The sequence below is a fragment of the Cynoglossus semilaevis genome, chromosome 3 (genome assembly GCF_000523025.1).
Source record: "Cynoglossus semilaevis isolate Cse_v1.0 chromosome 3, Cse_v1.0, whole genome shotgun sequence".
NCBI classification, from domain to species: domain Eukaryota; kingdom Metazoa; phylum Chordata; class Actinopteri; order Pleuronectiformes; family Cynoglossidae; genus Cynoglossus; species Cynoglossus semilaevis.
The window spans coordinates 4,140,851-4,161,429 of record NC_024309.1 but is presented as its reverse complement, the minus strand read 5'-3'; the positions used below and the strand labels follow the sequence as shown (position 1 = coordinate 4,161,429).

Here is a 20,579-nt window from a genome sequence, read left to right as displayed (position 1 = left end):
CGCTCTTCTGCCTTTAGTGGTTTAACTCACGATGACAGTATTATGTGGCCATTCATCTTTTAAGTATTATGCTCTTAGTCCGTCTCTCTCTCGGGCCGAGTCTATCTCTGGCTGTCTGTCTGTCTGCTATCTCTGACTATCGGATGCCCCACATAGCATTAAGTGCGTTTGTAATTGACAGCACCGTTAGATGACAGATTGACCACTGTTCTGGCCCTGGCCTCTGTGCCTGTGGCTGTGACTCTGGCCGCCTGCCACACCATCATCATTACTCTTTCTCACCTATTGATCTGCCCAGGCGACGTGCGTCAGGCCTGGGTGTCCCAACCAAAAAAAGTATTTTTCCACATCTGATACTCTCTCCCACCCTGTCTGCGTCGCTGCCACCAGCCTGTAGCCAGCTGTCATGGCAGCGGACAATTAGATTAATGTTTTTGCTCCGAGCTTTCATGTCCAATGCCATGGAGCTTTGTGTGGCAGCTAAAGTTGGGGCAGCAAACCCTGAAAAAGACACAGATACTTCTCGCTCTTCCTTGTTTTGTGGACACACAGGAACAGCCTCAAACTTCAGACGCATGTGTAGAAAGTATGAGACTGAGCTCACGGTGAGACTGAGCAGATGCTAATTAGGTGAATAATTGGATTCCAGCATTTTGCCCCAGTGGCAGCGAGAGCTGAAGAAGCCCAAACCTGGGTTGGCTTGCTTTTTGTTTTTTTTTAAAGGAGAGCCCCATCTGGACTTGATCGCCTATTCCCAAGTGGGGCATACAAACTTCTGCTACAAATATTGTGCACTGATGATAGACATAGCCCACGGCGAGGGGACTGATCAAGCAAAGCAAATGGACTTCCAATTGTGGAGCCAGAAGGCAGGAGGGAAGGAGGAGGAGAAGAGGGAGGGATGATGTCTGGTCCTGAGTGAGTGAACTAACTGGAGCAGGACAGGGGGGAGGGAGAGAAAACATGCCCCCTGGGGAACTCCCCCCCCACCCATACTATAACCTGCACCACCACCATTCCCCAACAGCACAGGCTCATTCTCACTCAGCTAGCGGGGGTCCCCTCAGCTTTTATGTGGCTTCTTGTCCTCCACTCAGCAAACCTCAGTCACCACCAGTGTGAGCTTTTATGACTGTGCGTTAGGCTAATTTGTTGTCCTTCACAGTATTACTGCTGCCTTTGTCTGTCTGTCCTGGTCCTGCTGGACTTTCACTTGAAGTTGAACCTTCGTCAGAGTTGTCAAAAGTTTGAAAACTCTCCCCGAAGGGATTGAAATCTGAAACAAAAACCAAAAAGAAAGTAAACAGTTCTTGTTGAAACCCATAGTCACTGTCTGTTGTGTGTTTGAGGCACCAATAGTTTGTGACTTCTGATTGTCACGAGTTGGATGCTTCTCAACCACAACTTCTGAGTTTACTGGCCGGGCAAAACACAGCATCACATCTTATTTTTTCTACCTCGTGTGACAACCTCCCCCTGACAGTCCAGTGTTTCTCCAATCCTCCCCCCTTGGTCTAAAGCCTGCTTCACGTTTGTCACGGTGTGGGAGGGCCCTCCTGATGGGGCCAATGGCCAGAGGATGAAAGGGACTCACTCTGTTTGTCTCCATGAACAAAAGTGTAATTACGCCCCCATTTAGGAACAGTAAATTTATCTCCCCCTCGGGTGTTCGCTGGAGTGATGCCGTCGTCTTTAGCTGCCCAAACATCACTGTTGCTACTTGGTGTTCTGTAGGTAGAGCAGGCAGGAAAAGTGTTGGTCAGCACAGAGCCTGCGGCGTAGGGAGACGTTCCTACTTATTTATATTTAACTTGTTCCATATTATTAAAGAAAAAGTGAAAATGCAAGTAGAGGGCAGCATTGCTGAAGGTCATCACGCCACCATAACCTTCTAGTGTTTCATTAAATATGACTGAAGGCATTCATGCTGTATGATGACTTACATAATTGTATGCATGTATGTCATTAAGTCCAACTAACCTGACATTATAACATGTCATGTTAAAAATGCTCTGTAGTCTGTAGTCTGTTACAAGAACAAAGTTGTTTTTTAAAAAAATGCTCCAGTCAACTTTCAAAACTAGTGAGAATAAAACTCTGGAACTTGCACAATAGTTGCACGACTTAATGTATATTTCTACTTATTATCTCTAATTATTAGGAAATAAAATCTTGATTGAGGATTTGTGATGGAAAATGTATTAAATTGTCCTGCTATGTAATGAGTTTATTTTTATCACTAATGGTACAGAGGATGTCTGCTTATCTTTTTTAAGGGCCCTCATTACAGAGCACTCTATTAGTATTAAGAATGTAGACACATCTAAAAGACATTAACTGACATTGACCCAAAGTCCTGATCAACAATTACAATCTAAATGTCTAGAATACAAAAAACAGTTATTTTATTCTCCATATTTTATAAATTATTTCTTTCTGACTAAACCTAAATATTTCCCCTGCTGTTTTCCAGCATTCCGAAGGGATAATTATAAAATATTGCAAGAATTTCAAAATAAAATCCCTTCCCTCAGTGATTTATGATTGAAGTTGAATTTTCAATTGTTAAAAAAGACAACAGTACAAATCTGCTTCTTATCTCCCTCCACGGCCTGACATGACGCTGCAGGTGGACAAAAGACATTGTGACCCCGAGGGCGGCCACTGTCTCGGCATCTGTAACTCTTCATCATGTCTATAATTAAGCCATTAGATGCTATCAACCGCCGCGAATGACTTAATTTCCCCAGAGGAGCAGTGTTTGAGGGAATATAAAGAGGGACATGCATATTCATTGAGCCTTTGGAAACAGGCTCTGTCTGTGTGCCTCACCCCTCAGTGTTCTCCTCCCATCATTCATCAGACCTGATCTAATCGCTGATAAGGGAGGAAGAGGAGAAAGATAAGGTCACTGTTGTCAGAAGTGGCCTCAGGCCTCCTTCTGTTCACCGCCTCAATTAGCTGTTTTACAAAAGAGCCCAATATTTTATTTTCAGGCACTTGTCCCAGATATACTGTTGTATAAAAGAGTCAATTTTTTCGTCCTCTGTCTTAAAGGTGGCACTTTCACAACAACGTCCGGACTGTACGCAGGAAACAACTCCCTCACAAACTCCAATGGCTTCAACAACACGCAACAGGTAGCCGTGGCCTCCGTCCTCCGTGTTCTGCTGCTCTGCTCTGATCTGATCTGGTATCGAGACGCAGACATCTCTGCACATACATCTGAATCGCAGACCTCTTTCCCCCTGCTGCTTGGAAAATCTATATGAAACATGCAAACTCAATATGTTACATTTCATCCGTGACACTTCCAAACATAAATCTCTCAAAAACGTCAAAGTGCTTCGTATGTAGGACCGTCTGCTCCACCTTCTGCCAGCGTGTATGCATTATGCCAGAGAGAGTTGGAGCATATGCAAAAAAAAAAGAGAGATCATTGTCCAGATGCAGGACAGAGCAGACATGTGTTTGCATTTATGTTTTGGAATCTGCACTGTAAAGTAGCAACACACTGGTGCAGGGCATATCTCACATTACTCTGCCAAATCGCCCACCTCTCCTCCTCCACTCTGCTACCCTCTCTCTAGCTTTGCTTCTGTCATTTTCAGCAGAACTTCTTTCATCCAGAAATGTCCTCACCTCTTGTTGTATTTGTTATTTCTGCTTGTTGTCCAGAAAACCAATGACCTGTGTCTTTTTTGCTGCAGGAATACCCAAGTTACCCCACCTTCGGTCAGGGCCAGTACGCTCAGTATTACAACAGCTCGCCGTACACGTCTCCCTACATGACGAGTAATAACACCAGCCCCAGCACACCCTCCACCACCACCACCTACACCCTTCAAGAGCCACCCGCTGCCATCACCAGCCAAGCCCTAACAGACAACTCAGCAGGTAGAAGTCAGGAATTCTTTCTTTCTTTCTTAACACTGTCTTGCTGCAAAAATGTTGTAAAAACAAATTACATACTTTTAATTGGATTCCCATTAAATGCAGTAAAAGGTGTCCTGGAGAAGGGCAATACTTTTTGTTAAATATTACTCGAAACTATTATATTATTATATTTCTATAAATTAAGAAAAATGTTTTTTTTTTTCATTTTTTTATAGTTTTTTGTTCTATTGAGGGGTTAACTGGTCTATACTCCTATTTATAGTGTCTCCTATGAAACCATGGTAGCAGCATATGGAAACACAGGGCCGTTCTCAGCCGACAGCTAACACTGAAAGCATATTCAGGCGGCAGACTGAACTGAGCAGATGCAGATTTTCCGATGATTTCTGGTGCCTTTAATGCATCATGTGGGAGTTGAGTGCTGCTTGTATCTTTACAAGTGCCTCCAACCATTTATACTACTGCTTTTGAAATTGTCATCCATCAACCCCCGTGTGCGTCAGACCTAAAACTAAACATCATTTCATGCACACTCATCCAATTTAAATAAAGTACATCCTTGCTTTTTCTACTGGACATGTGCTCCGTTACCTCTTCATTATTAAATCAATATGGAGAACAATAGGCTTTACAGTGTGTCCTGCAACTGATTTATGATATGTTTGCTACTTGCTTAATCCCTGAATAATGTGCCAGGAAGCTGTCTGTCCTACATCAAGACAAATGGTGGCTCAACATTTTTTTTTTTTTTTTTTTTTTTTTTTTTTTTGCTATAGAAAACAATAGCTCATCTTTTTTTCTTGCTCTCCTTCCTCCTTCCCTTCAGGAGAGTACAGTACCATCCACAGCCCATCAACCCCCATTAAAGATTCAGATTCAGATCGATTGCGCCGGGCCTCGGATGGAAAGTCACGTGGCCGGGGGAGAAGGAACAACAACCCATCACCGCCGCCCGACTCTGACCTTGAGGTAGGGTGAGAGCGCTGCCTCGGCGACAGACTGCCTCGCCCCGTCTGAGGCACACGGGACACTAATCTTCTTATTTTATGGCTGCCACGCCAGCGTTAACACTTGATGAGCATTAATAGTTGATTCCCTTAACAGTTTTTTCATTATTAATGCAGTGTGGAATTTGTGAGATTGCTAAACACACCGTATATAAAGTTCCCATTGAATTTTTTATAGAGCATGTGAATGAGGGAGTCACCTCTAAAGTGAAGAGCATAAATTTGGCTTTATTGGAAGATCGGATGCCAGCGGTGGCTAACAGCGTGGAACCACGACACCCAATGATGCTAAACTCCTTCAGTGGGGAACATATGTCAAAATAACCTTGTGGTTAATCAGAAGGCTCTTCATTAATATGATATGAATTTGAACAGGGTTAATAGCAGCCGTTATAGCACTGACATCATGGCATGTTAACATATCTAGTTAATTAGTTTGTCACTATTGATTACTGTAATGTAAAGGGCAAAAGGCGAGGGGGTTTTGGTGGCGGTGATGGGGGGGGGCAACCCAAGCAAATGGATCTGGGTCCCTGTGGCTCACAAATACATGCTCCTGGCCTATTGACCAGGAGGATCACCTTGCAGTCCTACAGAGTGCACCATTGATTTTGCCTCTTTTCTCTTTGTTTTTTTTTTTTTTTTTTTTTTTTTTTCTCCATGCAGAGAGTTTTCATCTGGGACTTGGATGAAACAATCATCATTTTCCATTCCTTGCTTACGGGTTCCTACGCCAACAGATATGGACGGGTGAGTGACATCAGACTGTGGCAGCAGCGGTTTACTTTATCAGCAAACCACATAAATATTAAAAGGGGGGAGGGCGTAACATAGAAGATGGTCGGGGTTTGGTGGAGGGCATTAACAGGAGGTTAGATTTCACTTTGCCCTGACAGCATGGAGCGGAACTGGGGGCACAGATAATTATTTCTTTTTTTAATAGTTCCAACAAGGCTGGGCAAATATTTGAGTGCCGGGTGCAGCTGTTGCTGATATGCACGGCTTTGTCTAGGCTCGGCTGGAGGGCCTCGCAACAGTTGCACTCGGGATGTCTATTGACACATCTTAAGTTTTCCTTTCTCCCCCAAAAATGCCATATTATTAGTTTAATGAAGTGCTGCTCCATTCATTGCTTTCAGACAAGAATGTCCTCCAGACACTGACTCTATTATTTCACAAGTGCTTTTGTTGAGAGCAGAGATTTTGTTTTTATACAACAATACTTGACGTCCATACTAGTTTTGTCAGGAAAACCTGTGTTACTTAAGCTGAATAACAGACGGCAGTCATTGAATGTAGTTTTCCCCATTGGTTTTTGGTAAATTACTCACAATTCTCCGAATGATTTTAGTCTTCTGCACCTACAGTAGAGTTGGTCTCCAGTTGAGTCCACAGAGGGATTTAAATCACCTTAGTCATGACTTTTGGAAGAGAGTTTGTCCCCAGTTTTAAAGACTGCCTGAGGTTGAAGCTGTGTTTCAAACTAACATTGAACAGGATCCAGTTCTGATGCTGACAGCTCGATTTTTTTTATGTAAAATGTTTTACATTAAAAGTTAATATTAAAATGTTAATAGGCTTTGAAAGGATGAAAACACAAATATATGATACATACATACATACAAACAATTAAACAGTTCTTTTTGGTGTTTATGCTGATGAAATGAAGATTGCTTCTCCAGGCCGTGCTGTTTGTTGTTCCATGTAAATTGCATTTCTATATTTAAACCGTCCAAACAAACATGTTTGGGAAAAGCATCGTAATCCCACTCTCATGGTTTTGTTGAGGTCCAGGATGTTTTAGAGCTTACTCAGATTTATGCGCAATTCTATGAAAAGACATCATTTCATCAGAAACCCAGGACTGTACATGATGAATGTAGTATCTCCAATCCCCAGTTGTTTTGACTGGGAAAGTGTCTGGTTTTGAGGCCGGAAAATGATATATTGCTCCTTGTGTGTCAGATTAGTGTCTCACAAAGCCTTTGTTCTGGTATAGTTGGGACATTTGATGGTGGCGGGGGGAGGAGGGGCTAGTGTTTTGTTTTGGGGGCAAAAAGTACTGCCCCACGACCCTCCACTGTTTATTTACTCTATTCCCAGTGCTGCATGCTGGGTAAAGAAAGAAAATGCCGAGGCTTAGGGAGCTGCAGATCAGTGACGAGGGACTTTTCAAGCATTCACACACACACACACACACACACACATATACACATCGTCTCCAGTGTGCTCCTCTGAAACAGGAAACACTCCTGACTCCATAAGGGCCCATTCCATCAGCGATAGGATGCGACAGCCGCTGGAGTCCCTCTCACTCTAGTTTCTCCTTTGTTCCCTGTTTTTTTTTTCTCCAGCATAATACCATAACTACATAACAAATCAGTTTATTCACTGAAAACCACAGGTCAGGTGACCCCAATCCCTGTCATAGCTCCAGAACTGTGAACTACAGCTCTGGACGGCCTGACGTTACAACCACGTCCAACTACATGGTCCTGTCGTCTGTGCCGTCCCCGTCCTGACGGCCAAATAATAAAAAAGTTACCAAATCCTGTTTCTCCCCTGACTGCTGCTGCTGTGAGCTTTCTATAAATAGACGTGTATCTGAGCGAGTGCACATCAGAACTCTCTCCCTCTCTCTCTCTCTCTCACTCTCTCACTCTCCCTGACCTCCCCACCGTTCTGTCTCTCTCCCTCACCCTTGTTGTCCTCTCTTCCTCCGTCATTCTCACATATAAACACATTGCCGTTCTTATCAACTCTTTTAATTGGCATCAAGGCAGCTCAGCCCCATAAAGCTGACGGCTGAGGCCAGCTGGGCTGATATTGGGCTGGACAGAGCCCCGGAGCTTAAAATGGGTGGGGGTGTTATTGGTATAAGGAGGAGGGGAGGGGGTATTTGGCGCCCCCGTGGATGGCACTGACATCTCAGGACAGGTGGTGCCGCAGCAGTGACAGCAGCAGCACTTTGGCCTTCTGGCCTGCTTGTATTCTTAACTCCCTCACTGACTGATTGTTTAGATTTAATTGGAAAGGATTCGCTGCAGTCAGAGTGGGCTGACTTTTCCCACCAAACGAGGCCCTAAGACTAAATCACAGCCAAATCTGACTTTGGGAAGAGCAGTCTTCTGGCATGTGAGTGACGTGGGAGCTAATTTTTTTTTTGATGAAATATGACTGAAAGATTGATTTGACCTGCCAAATTTAGAGGAGCAGAGAAATCCCCTCCAAGTGGGGATTGAGCTCTACTTGTGTGGTTTGTCCCCTCCAGTCATTTTAGTGGAAACATAACTATTGTGTGGTGTGACAGGCGATCAGCAGAGAGCTCAGGTGTGTCTACAGGTGGTTTAACGCCATAATCCCAGCTCTGGTTCCTGCTGCTGTCAGGCCTGTGTCTGCAGCACGTACTGAAGCCTGACAGTGTGTGGCAGACGTTAAAGGTACAGAAGGCAAAAAATAAATATATCTCATTGTTTTAGTGCAATTTGTACCGAGCTAATCTGTTATGTGATTTTTTTTCCTCCAAATAATTAGGATGTTATATGTTTTGGCTAACTTTCAGCTATTGCTAGGCTAACATCTACCTGTCTAATCAGTGCAGGAATAACCTCCCCAACATGACAAAAGGCAGAAATTGTGTAGAATTTCCATTTAAGTAGAAAAAATCTTGTCTGTTACATCATCAAGAAATTAAATTCAAAATTAAAAAAAAAAGTTCAACTCCCTGACTTGGTGGGATATATCTGATTGTAAGCCTTTAGTTAATGAAAAATTTGATTTAAAGATAGTTTTACCCAAGGCTTAAAAGTTAAGAACTGTGCCTTCTGATTAGTTTTAAGTTTAAAAGATTAAAAAAGCAACACACTGTCACAAGCTCATTAACTATTTACAGTGAAGTTCCCTCCTCTCAGGGTGTTGTCTTACAGACAGTGCAACCATCGCTCCATTACAGCAGGGCTCACGTTTCTGACAAAGATCATCATTTAAAGAAAAAATTACAGCCGTGCATATTTTTCATATCAATAAAAACACTTTAGCGTCTTTCACATCGGGCGACAACACGATGCATCAGCAGGAGTACGAGAACACGTTTTATGACGTGACCTTGAAGGTGGTCTGAGGAGAGTCCCCTCCTCCTGAGTGACCTTGAAGCTGGTCTGAGGAGAGTCCCCTCCTCCTGAGGAGAGACACGCTTTTAGTGCATTTCTTCAAGTCTGTGGCATTTCTCATGACTATTTTGGTCCCTTTCAGGCATCTTTAATAGACGCTGAAACTTTCAAGTGCAGCCGAGGTCTTATTTTATTGGAATCTCCTGCCGTGGAAAACGCAGCAAAAAAGTCGTCATAAGAAATGTTTATAATTTTTTTTCCTTGTTTTTCAGGACCCACCGACATCTGTATCATTAGGTCTGAGGATGGAAGAAATGATCTTCAACTTGGCCGACACGCACTTGTTCTTCAACGACTTAGAGGTGGGTTCATGTTTTTGTTTTTGAAAGAGATATTTTCAGGGACTTTTCTAAGCAAAAGAGCAACAATTGTTTTATGGTGTGGATTCTTTCCCTGCTGATCAGTCGACCGCTGGTGAAGAATTACCTCCGTGCCCATGGGACTCCATGAATTTTACATGTGCTGTCAGTCTTTGTCGTTCCTGGGTCATCAGCCCTGCCTCCTCCTCCACCTCCCCCACCTCCCTTAGCGGCTAGCGGCAATTTGTCAAGCTCTAGTGTTTCTGTGGCCGGACCGTCTGTGTGTCATGCTGTGTGCCGGGTGTCGTTGTCCACCTCCACCACACAGCCCTTTCCGTCACAGCACTAAATCCTCTCAGCCATCTACCCTCCCACGCCTCTTCACCCCTTTAGTTCATGTATGGCTAGTGTAAAATCTGCCCCCGGGGCACAGGAATAGAGGCATCAGGGACAAGGAGGTGTGTGTGGGTGTGTGTCGGGATACAATTCATCGAGTTGAGCAATGAATAAAGCAATTCATCTTGTACTTCCATCAGTTTACACTTGCTGCCGATCTAAATTTCCTATCCCTGATTCCTGGGCCTACATCTGTTCATCCTCTCTCTGACTCTGATTTCTTTTCTTTTTTTTCATTTTTAATCTGATCCCACTGACCCAGCATTTTCTCTCAGCGTCCTGTTTACTTTTGACCTCATGCTAGAGAAAATGTTTTGTTTGATACTTAAGTGTGAAGAGATCTGCGGCCAATCCGACAAGTCTCATTACTCATCGCCGAGTTTCGGCTCTTTAAACGGGGGTGGAGGAGAGAAAACAACAGGGCAAGACAGACGAGGGACGAGTGACTGCGATTCCAAACGCAGTCATCGTGATCAAAGTTAATTGTCCGCAATTGGCTGGTTAAATATTTCCTTATGCCCGGCCCATGTAGAGTCCATTGTAGCTGCACTTTATTTTAATGGAAGTGCCCCAATCACTTAGAGAGATGGCAGATTGTGACAATTCCTAAATGTGGTTTTCGCTCAACATCTGCAGCGTGTTTTCATTTCTTTTCATGTGTGATGAAACTACGCACAGATGACTTGGCAGCTCCAGCCGCTCATAGAATTATTAAAAAAGCAACTCATCTAGTTCTTCTGGTTCCTTCTCGTTGACTAACTTTATAAGACACTTGCCTTTCGTGTCGGAGCAGCTTTGTCTCTTTTTTTTTTTTTTTTGCATATCTGCAAAGTGCAACATAAGAGAGGGCAGCGCACACACACCCTGTCATTAATAATGGCAGCAGAAGAGGAGTGACGGTGTTCTCTAAGCCGTCCTCTCCTAAAAGTGAGTTGGCCCAGGGTGAGTGTTAAGTGCCAGTTCTCACTGATGCCTAACCAGTTGTGCTTCCTCTCTGCTGATTTACAGTTCTCCATCTATGATAGAGCTAAACAGAGTCCGGCTATAAATACCGTGGCCAGCGGCAGTTATGTATTTAAGCATGTGCAGAAATGCATATGGTCTATCTAATTTAGTCTAAGCCATAAAGGGAGACCCCAGAGGCTGTGCAGAAACACAGGTGCAGAGTTAGTGGCCTCACAGTGTGTATGTGTGTGTGTGTGAGTGACTCCTAACACTGCTGTCTTGCCAGCCTCCACCCAGGAACATTATATTTGGACACTGCTTCCTTCTGCTGCCACTTCGTGTGCAGCTCAGCTGTATTTGTAGGTAGAAATATTTGTGTTACAGAGAAACAACCACCACTGTTTACATACTGACATCATTTTTGAAAGACATTATGAACACTTCTGTTCACAGACCGGTTCAGATGGCGGTTTTCAAAGTATATTTTTTTGTCAGTAAAATAAGGTGATTTTGGTCTGGTTCTTGTCTTGATGGTGGCATCAGGCTTTTACAAATATGTAATTTTATTAGAAAAATATAAACATTTCAAATATTTCATTACCAGCCAATGGTTCCATCCATGGTACTTTGACATGACTGCTCATCCTAACCTTTGGTTGATGCTCCTTTTAAACCTGATCTTTACAAACATGGTGTTATCTTCTCATTTTAAAAAAAAAACCTCAATGTCATTTCTATGATATTTTCAAAGTTGTGATAAATTAGTAGAACTATGTTCATTGGTCAAAAAAAAAGATTTTTATTTTTTTGGTATGTTAGGAATCTGTTCATAGTTTTTTATAAATAAATATTTTATATTAATTCTATGTAAACATTATTTTTAGCCCCTGGTTCTCTATTGTGAGTGAATGAGTGAATGTGTTCATAGAGCTCTCTAGTGACAGTCCAGAGGAAAGTCATAAAAAGAAAGAGGGCATGCCGAAGGGGTCAACAGGGATCAGTTTCTTCCTTCCCCTTTCTCTCTCTCCCTCTCCCTCTCTCTCTCTCCTATAACCTCTTCTCAGATCACTACACTCCCCCTCGCTTCATAACAGGTTCCAGAATAATTGCTCGTCCTCCAACAGGTTTCCCATCCATCCGTCCATCCGTCAGTTCATCCATCAATCCCAGACACATAAATCTCTTCATCCATTGTCCCTCCGTCGGTCCATTGTGTTATTCTATGAACAACACAGTATCGTTATCACCAACCGTATCCTGTCAGTGTAGTAAGACTCAGTAAAGTAATGTAAGCCAGTACTATCTGCACTGATTTAATCTTAGACTCTTCGTTTCCCTGCAGAATATGTTTTCATAGCAGCAGGCGTGACATGTAACCTAATCCATGAATTAGTCCGTTTTTAACCTATTTTAATTTCTAATCAACCTTTAGATGTATTTGAAGGGAACCTCAGCAATATTAACAATTCCCTATTATTTTAATTTTTTTCCCCAAAAAAATGTTTTTTTTGTTATTTGCTAAGTCGATTACCAAGTAGAATAATTGTTACAAAAATTAATAATAATATTTTTTAAACATGTTATGTTTTTTGTGTCATGTTATGTATCGTGATATTTAGTTTGATCACATTTCAGTCAAAAAAATTATCTTAGTGTTTTATTAGAATCAACAGTTTTAAGCTACTGCTTTTTTTAATTTCCATTTTATGCCAAGCAATCCCTGCTCATAGTTGGCCAAACAAGAAGAACAGGTCATTTCTGACACATGTAAGGGAGCAGACACTTCCTGCTTTGGAATTCCTTCACTTCCTTTAGTGTTTTTCTTTCTGTCTTTTTATCCTTTTTGGAACAGATCCAGTACTGTGTAGTCAGCTTTTGGTCTCATATGCCCCCGTCCCCCTTACCCTCCACCATAAATTGTTGATGTTTTTTTTCTTCTATCACCTGGAATTGTTTTGATGACCTTATTTTGAGGAATGTCCTGTCAGTAAATGGCATAAAAACTTCTATGACAACAGCTGAACTTTATTTGTAAATGTAGACTCTCTCCTTGTTAGGTTGGAAAAATGTGTGTGTAATCATGAAAACACATTATTTTCACTTTTTTTTTCTTTTTCCTTGTTGTGACTAAAATACATTTAAATGTATTATGTTAAATGTATTATGGTATGTATGGTTTTGAAGAAAACCATTTGTGTCCAAACGTAGTAGCTCCACGGTGACCTACAGAGGTCTCTTCTTTTAACCCAGAAATGTGGAGTTAAATTTGGTTTTCGTTGACGATCCAGTGATGTGTGTAACGAAGCCCAGTGAAGACTGACAGCTCTGCTGTGACTCAGGGTGTGAGTTTACTGTAGGTGTGCTGTGCAGCCCCAACTCTGACACCACGAGCAGTATGTGGGAACCAGAGGCCTCGCTCTTGTAGGCCGAGCCCCCCCGTGAGTCCCTTCACAGTGGGGGACAGGGGCTGCCGTCTCCCCCCTCCCAGGGTGAGAAAACAACCCTCTCGGTCTAAAGGATAAAGGGCACAAGGGCAAAACACTCATAAGGAGAAGAGGGGGAGAGTTCTCCAAAGGTGGGAACATTTTAAATTAGCTATCTGATGCCTGTGTGCTGTGTGCAACACAATCTCACGCACACACACACACATGCAGACACAGAGCAGTTCTGCGAATCTTTTATGACTGTGATCGCAGGTTAAAATCTCAGTCCCTCTTTGTCAGTCTTGTTAATGAGAGATGCTCGGAAACGCACAGTCATCGTTTCCTCATGTCCGAAACGACCCTCCAGAGCCCCCTAGTCTGGATGGAGTCTGTTGGTTTTATGTCCCACATTATAGAACAGACATGTCCACAATAAGGCCTGGGCCAGTTGTTGCACTTGGATGGCTTTATGTGGCCCACTCCCCTCCTTTTTATGCCCCACTGTGACTTCTTAGTGACTTTCGACTAGATAAAATGTGGGTAAAAACTCAGACTAAGATATTTCCCTGTATATGATGAGGTTAAACTTCTCTGAACTTCTCCATCTTTATAATATAATTGGGAGTTTCTCCTTTTTTTCTCTTATTTTGAAATTATATTCCCTGGGAAAGCCAGATTAGTTTGTTTTCCTCAATTTTATTTTTAAAATAAAATCTGCTTCTACAACCAAATTATGACCAAAAACTCGGGTTCTTCCATCCATGGTGTGTTTTGTCAGATGGTGCTCTTTAGAGCCAAATACACTGATGTGGTTCTTTTATAATTTTTCTGGCGACTGAGGCAGCACTTCTGTCACATCCTGGACAGAACTCCATCAGTACTCGGGGCGGGACCGCTGATGTGTTTTGGAATGACTAGAAAGAGAAAGTGGAGTTTTGAACGCCACCTTGTCAATCTTTGTTCCACAGATCTCCACATCACTCAAGGCTCACATCCACCATCCTAACGTCAGACCAGTCAGGGCCGTGTGTTCAGGGAAATTATAGCTGTCTGTGTGGTGACAAATTGTGATATGAAAGGTCTCTTCTTGTCGTGACATTTAACTAAGTCGACGCAGCACCTGCCCAGTGTGGTCTGTGGTTCAAGTGAAGCCGTCACAGATTCCTCCTAACAACAGTTCCATTTGGCAGGAACAGGCTGTTCCTCCACAGACACGTTTTCTACATGGGGGGAAATTCTGAAACAACTGAGATTTGATATTGTATTTAATGGCGCTCTCCTCAGAGGTGTGGTTTTAACTCGCCCAGCCAAAAATAGGAAATAATGAGGAGCCACTCTTCCATCGCACATATCTTAATTTATGTCTTTCACTGCCTACCTGTGGAGCTTTTAACTATTTTTCAACTTTTCCAGTCATTTTAATAGCACTCTGTTGACCATTTTGCTGCAAATTTAGCCCCAGGCCCCTCCTTTACCTCTGGATCCCCCCCCCCCCCCCCGGGGGGGATGTCAGGAAAAACACCAAAAACCCCCCCATGTCAGTAAAACCAGCATAGACCCCTCTGTACCTGTGCTTTGTTTGGCGCCGCTGTTTGAATTCCGTGACTGTTCAACCACAGATTGTGTATTGGAATGAAGTGGGTCCAAAGAACTCTTTCTTTGTTGCACACATCCTGTGTTCAACCCCCAGGTAATCACCCTCGCTGCCCCACACCCCCCAGCCCCCTCTCCACCTTGACAAGGGTGCCTGTGGTGGGAACAGAGAAGGAAGTTTGTGGGAGTCACAGACCACAGGGGGCAGAGGGTGAGGATTGGGGCCATAGATGACAGCATTTGCCAGTGGAGTGGTCGCATTGAGAACCTGCGAACCATGGATGAGCCTTTTTCACATGGCATTAGGCTGTAGGGTCAGAGAGAATGCTGTGATGACGGCTGTTATCGCTCACGCTGCCATTGACAGCCCACGCCCCTCCCAGCTGTCCACCTGAGTGAGGAGATGAGAAAATGAAGGGTCCCTAGAGCAGGTTGGAGCTGTTGTGGTGCACAATCTTTGCTGTCCAGGAAAAAAAAAAGTGTAAATATGAGTTCAGATTGTGCGGCCTTTCCTGTGTTTTGGGAACGTGCGTTGCCGAGGGTTTTTCCTCTCTGCTTTGGCTCTGACTGCAGCAGTCACCACTCTGAGCTCTTTCCAGGGCTACAGGAAGACTCAGTCCGTCACTGCTGATTGCTTAATGACAGATACCAAGGGAACAAAGAGGGCTCTGATAACTTCCTCCCCAGTGAGAAGTTGTCAGCGGACCAGTGGTGAGACAGCGAGAGGAGCAGACAGTGAGTCAACAGTGCAGCGATGCACTCATCCTGGCTTCAGTTGTGTAATTTTTCCCCAACAAGTAAATTCTTTTTGTGCTCTGATTGTATTCAAAACACACAGGACAACACTGACGGGGAATTTAGCAGCAAGAAACAAGCGTAATTGCCACGGCTTCTGGTGGAGGGTCTTCGCTCTTGAATACAGTAGAAACATCTGGTGCGAGTTAGTGGTGATTGTAGATTTTAGAGAGACCACTGTTTGCTTGGTGAAGACAGAACAGGGGGGATTTGATGGAAAAGAGATGTTCAAACGCTTCTAAGGACTTCTTAGAATCCCATTTCCCTCTCAACATGTCACTACGTCCAAGGCCTGCCATTCCATTGTTAGTGTTGGACAAACAAAATAGTAGCAGCCTGTTGTTTTTTCATTTCACTAAGTCGGTGAAAGTACGTTCAAGTGCCCAAAAGTCCAGTTTGCAGCAATTTTGGGTTTTGTCTCAAAAAGCCAGAAAAAAGCAGCTCCCCTGTCTTTCCTTTGGGGGTGCTATAAACACAATTTGATTGTCCTGCCACATGAGTTTAGTGGCTTTGCCCAGCATAAATATATCAATAAAAAAGAAATTAACATAAATTATTATAATTAATTCGCAAGGTCACATGATGAACTGGTTCAAGCCCTAGAGGAACCACATACTTAATGGCGCCTCCACAGGTAGAGGGCAGCCCTGCAGAAGAAAACACCACCCTATACTTTAACTAGCTAGATATAATGAGTGAAATCTTTTTTTTTACAGACACACGGCTTTTGAAGGAAAATTCCATTTATGAACTCCTGCTAAATAGTTTATAAAAAAATGTGTTTTTAGTTCACAACCTCAGCCAGTAAGTCCATCGGAGGGTAAGAAAAAAAAACCTCCAGTCCCTCATGTGTTCCATACTAATGCAGACATATGAATGTAGTTAACCGACTTGAACCTGCATCATCTGCCGTCTGTGTGGTGTTTACGAGGCCTTCAGAAGTGGCTCCTAATGAGTGCGTGTAAGGGTTACTGTACGACATTAGCCACAGCCACCTCCTCTATTAGCCTCCCCGCTCCTCCCAGGCAGCCGGTGCAGAGGTTTATGCCAGCCCCAGCTGGGAACTGTAATTGTTGGAGGCTGTGTGATTTTCCAGCAGTAGCTGTGCTGACTTATTATTCCCAGCACACACCAACAGGGCCATTCAGAAATATCCAAATGTCACAACGTCCTTTGAGCTGTTCATTCAGCAGTGTAAGCATTTTAAAGAAATAAAAAAAATCTGCTTTTTTATCTTGAGAAAAAGAGTTTTTCAGCAAGCAGCATAATGGCTCTAGTTGGTCCTAATTATTGCACACTGAACCTGTTTTGATTTTTTTTTAAAAACCCTCATGACCTTTTGGAATAAAACAGGAAACCATTGTGATTCAAGCAGACGCCATGCAATTAGGCAGTGATAAACCAAATGAATGGAACTCAATGGCCCGCTACCAAAGACAAAGGGTTGGGTGATTGTGCTTGACTCATCAGCAGGTCATTACTGGATAATAGAAGCATTCCACTCTATTGCATCAGAATGGGAGGTCTTTGAAATGAAGCTTAAACCACTCTGCTTTTTTTTGTTTGTTTGTTTTCCTAAACAAACAGACATGCCGGCACGACTTAAGGAATTAAGCACATCAGTACTCCTGATCTGATCGGAGGAATCTTTTGGCATAATTTACAAACATAAATAATTGCCAATAGATCATCAAGCTGGGACAAATTGCTGCGTCTTTCATCTATTAACGTTTCGCCTGGTGAGTGTCTGGCCAACAAAGCTGAGAGCCCCCGCCTGTACTTCAACTTCAATTGGCAGTCCATCTTCTGGAACGCGGGTCTCAGAGCTCACTCCATGTGAGGTCACTTTGAATTCACTCTCTCCCTCTGTGTTTCACTCGCTGCTCTCCTCCATATCCACCTCTCTGCCCTCCCACCCCCTTATCGGGGTGCCGGAGCCCCGAAGAGGAGGGGAAAGGAGTCACGGGGTCAAAGTCTTTTCCTCTTTGGATCTCGGGGCTTGCTGGGAGAGGCTTGGCGAGAGAATGGCTGCATTAGAGCTGGGGTTGGGGGTCAAGATTTTAATTCTGTTAAAGAACAGCTGGTTTGAGTTTCTCCTCACGTCTCTCTCCCCCCTCGCCCTCCCCACAAATCCAGGGAGATGAAAAATTTGTTCAGAGGGGAACCAGTAAAATAAAAAAGGTTTACGGTCCAAAGCCCTTACCCTGCTCCAGCATTAGAGAGGAATGCAATAACGTCAGCATTTGGCCTTACTTAGATTGACTTAAAACAAGGAAGTCCTTTTCCGTGTTTGGGTGTCTTAACAGCCGGATTAAATCGAATTAAAAAGCACACAAAATCTTTTTTTTTCCTACAAGTGGAGGAAATGTGTCTCACATAACTTTGAGCAGGTGAAGTTGTGATGACGACAAGAGGAAGTTAGAAAGTGCCACCCTCCCAAAAAAGAGTATTTAAGTTTATTAAAGAGGACATAAATGTTTCCATACTAAAACTGACTCAAACCAAATTCAATAATCTTTTTTTTTCACTTTTAAAGGCTATCCTTTAACCCCTGTTACCACACCACTGCTACTCTTTGTCCCCAATCCCATGTGAAATGTGTTGATCTCAGTGCCAAGGCAGGACTCCCTCACATTTCTGAGTGGGGGAGGGGGAGGAAGCAGGAGGCACTGGATTGTTCCTATAAATGGAAAACTAATAACAGATTTTCTAGCCTGCGTTCTCCTGCGCTCTTTGTTGCCGGGGCCGGCCGGTCCTGCTGACTGGCCCCGGGGCTGTGTTGGTGTGTGGCGCAGCAGCAATCAGGGGTCATAATTTCATTGGCGGTTAGCATCAGGTTCAATTTTTCTAGTAGGTTACATTTACCAGAAAGTCTGGATTGTGTTACTTTGTACTGGTGGAAATCAGTGCAGAGCTGCAGAATCCCTCTACCTTTCCAAGATGAGCCCAGGACCCCCAGAAGGGCAGAGAAGATGCTCTCACACAGAGACAGATTATTGGATTATTGTTGTGTTCTTTATATGTTGTTTTCAGCTACAACATAATCTACTACTTTAGGAGTTAAAATGCCAAACTGGTTCATGTTTCGAGCTGATAAAAGGTTGTGGATAATCTGAATCTGCGCCCATTGATGCACAGATTTGGTAGCTTTAACTTATGATCTTTTTAGTTTGTGGAGACACACTATGGTGGATGTCACGGACTAAGACAGTCCTGTGATGGGAGCTGTTCATCACATGGAAAACCATTTGTCACAGGCCAATTATATTGGATTGGAATGTGTCCCATTGTTTATTAGAAAACTTCAGATTGGGTCAAACAACAACAGTCTTTTACTTCAAGATTTATGTCTAACAACGGTGATTCACTTTAGGCTGATTTACTCTTCCACTTATTATCTTATACTCTGTGTGTTGCATTACGGCCCCCTTCTGAATTAGTTTTCTGCTGATAAAATGTTCTCCCAAAAATGAATGAGAAAAAGAGAAAATACAAGGAGAGTGCAGCTCTACAGCAAATGAATTCAATCTAAGAAATTAAATTCAATTATTTTATTAAAATTTAGATCAGATTGCTTATTTGAACTTTGACCTTTGAGAGTCTCCTGTCTGAAAACATTTCCTGGTTTCAACCTCAACAACCTTGTGTGTTGCAGGAATGTGACCAGGTCCACATCGATGACGTGTCCTCTGATGACAACGGCCAGGATCTGAGGTAAAACCACACTTTAATAATGTTCTGGGTCCACGATTTCACTTCGCACGCCTTCGTAATTCATCTGCAGTGACGCAGTTTCCGCTAAAACACGTCTTCTTTTCTTGTCCCTATCGCAGCACGTATAACTTCGGCGCCGATGGCTTCCACGCAGCAGCGACCAGCGCCAACCTATGTTTGGCCACAGGCGTGCGCGGAGGCGTGGACTGGATGAGAAAACTGGCCTTCCGCTACAGACGAGTAAAAGAAATCTACACCACCTACAAAAATAACGTTGGAGGTAATCCCTCAACGGGCAGCGCTGTTCTGTGCAGAACTGTGCCCTTAAAAATGACTTTTCCTCCGACCGTGTGGGTGTTTGCATGTTTGAGCGTCTCTGCGTGTTCCACGTTTGTGTGTGCGTGCTCCGTGAGCACACACGCCACACCACTTGGTCAGGGTAAATTTTGAAAATTTCAGTGGTATTCTGAGGGCCACTCCAACCCAAACAATGTTCCCCTACGTTTCAGGTCTGCTGGGCCCAGCCAAGAGGGAAGCCTGGTTGCAATTGCGAGCAGAAATTGAAGCCCTGACGGACTCCTGGTTAACACTGGCACTGAAAGCACTAACATTAATCCACTCAAGGTAGGACTCCAGCAAGGAAAATCGTACCCAGTTCCATACCGCACATTTATAAACTTGCATGCGGTGTAAATAAGTCAACTTCATACTCCCAGGATATTAACGTAAACACCCGCACTCCTTGTTTCAGAAACACCAGTGTTGAAATGGAGTCTTGCAGGAGTTGTTTTGAACATTTGATACATGACTTTGTGTGTATAATCTTTTGGCTGTGTTTTTCTTTTGTCCTCCTGTTAAGTGATTTAACATGCTGACAGTTTTTTTTCTCTCTCTCTCTTCTCTTCTTTTGCTTCTCTAATCCAGGTCAAACTGTGTGAATATTCTGGTGACCACCACGCAGCTCATCCCGGCCCTGGCTAAGGTTTTGCTCTACGGCTTGGGAATCGTCTTTCCTATCGAGAATATTTATAGCGCAACCAAAATAGGTAAATATCCAAAAGTGTGTGTTGTTTTTTGAGCTGCTTCTGCTCCGTCATTAGAGACGCTGCGAGGGGCCGAGTGCTTGTTGTTTTAGCAGCATCGGTAAACGGCGGAGGGGCACAGTGACAGGACAGAGGTGTAAAGATTGAGTCACAGGAGACGGTTGATGTTCCTCCATGAAGGAATCAGTCTAATCAGCCTGGGATTATTTTTCTGGAGCTGGGCCTCCTCAGGCCTCTCCTGCTCCTCACTCTCTGCATATGAAACCACTTCTGCACATTTATGTCATTCCAAAGCAAC

General features: G+C 43.5%; 1 protein-coding gene across 2 annotated transcripts in view; it reads left to right on the top strand.

Moving 5' to 3' along the window:
- The window catches only part of eya1 (EYA transcriptional coactivator and phosphatase 1), a 33,293-nt gene that overhangs the window by 9,045 nt on the left and 3,669 nt on the right, over positions 1–20,579 (top strand). For both annotated transcript variants that reach the window (XM_008307622.3, XM_008307623.3), the window contains 9 exons: positions 3,058–3,140; positions 3,711–3,897; positions 4,724–4,866; positions 5,571–5,654; positions 9,286–9,375; positions 19,180–19,238; positions 19,358–19,518; positions 19,748–19,862; positions 20,163–20,284. In XM_008307622.3, the coding sequence (XP_008305844.3) occupies positions 3,058–3,140; positions 3,711–3,897; positions 4,724–4,866; positions 5,571–5,654; positions 9,286–9,375; positions 19,180–19,238; positions 19,358–19,518; positions 19,748–19,862; positions 20,163–20,284 (1,044 nt within the window). The remainder of the gene's footprint in view (positions 1–3,057; positions 3,141–3,710; positions 3,898–4,723; positions 4,867–5,570; positions 5,655–9,285; positions 9,376–19,179; positions 19,239–19,357; positions 19,519–19,747; positions 19,863–20,162; positions 20,285–20,579) is intronic.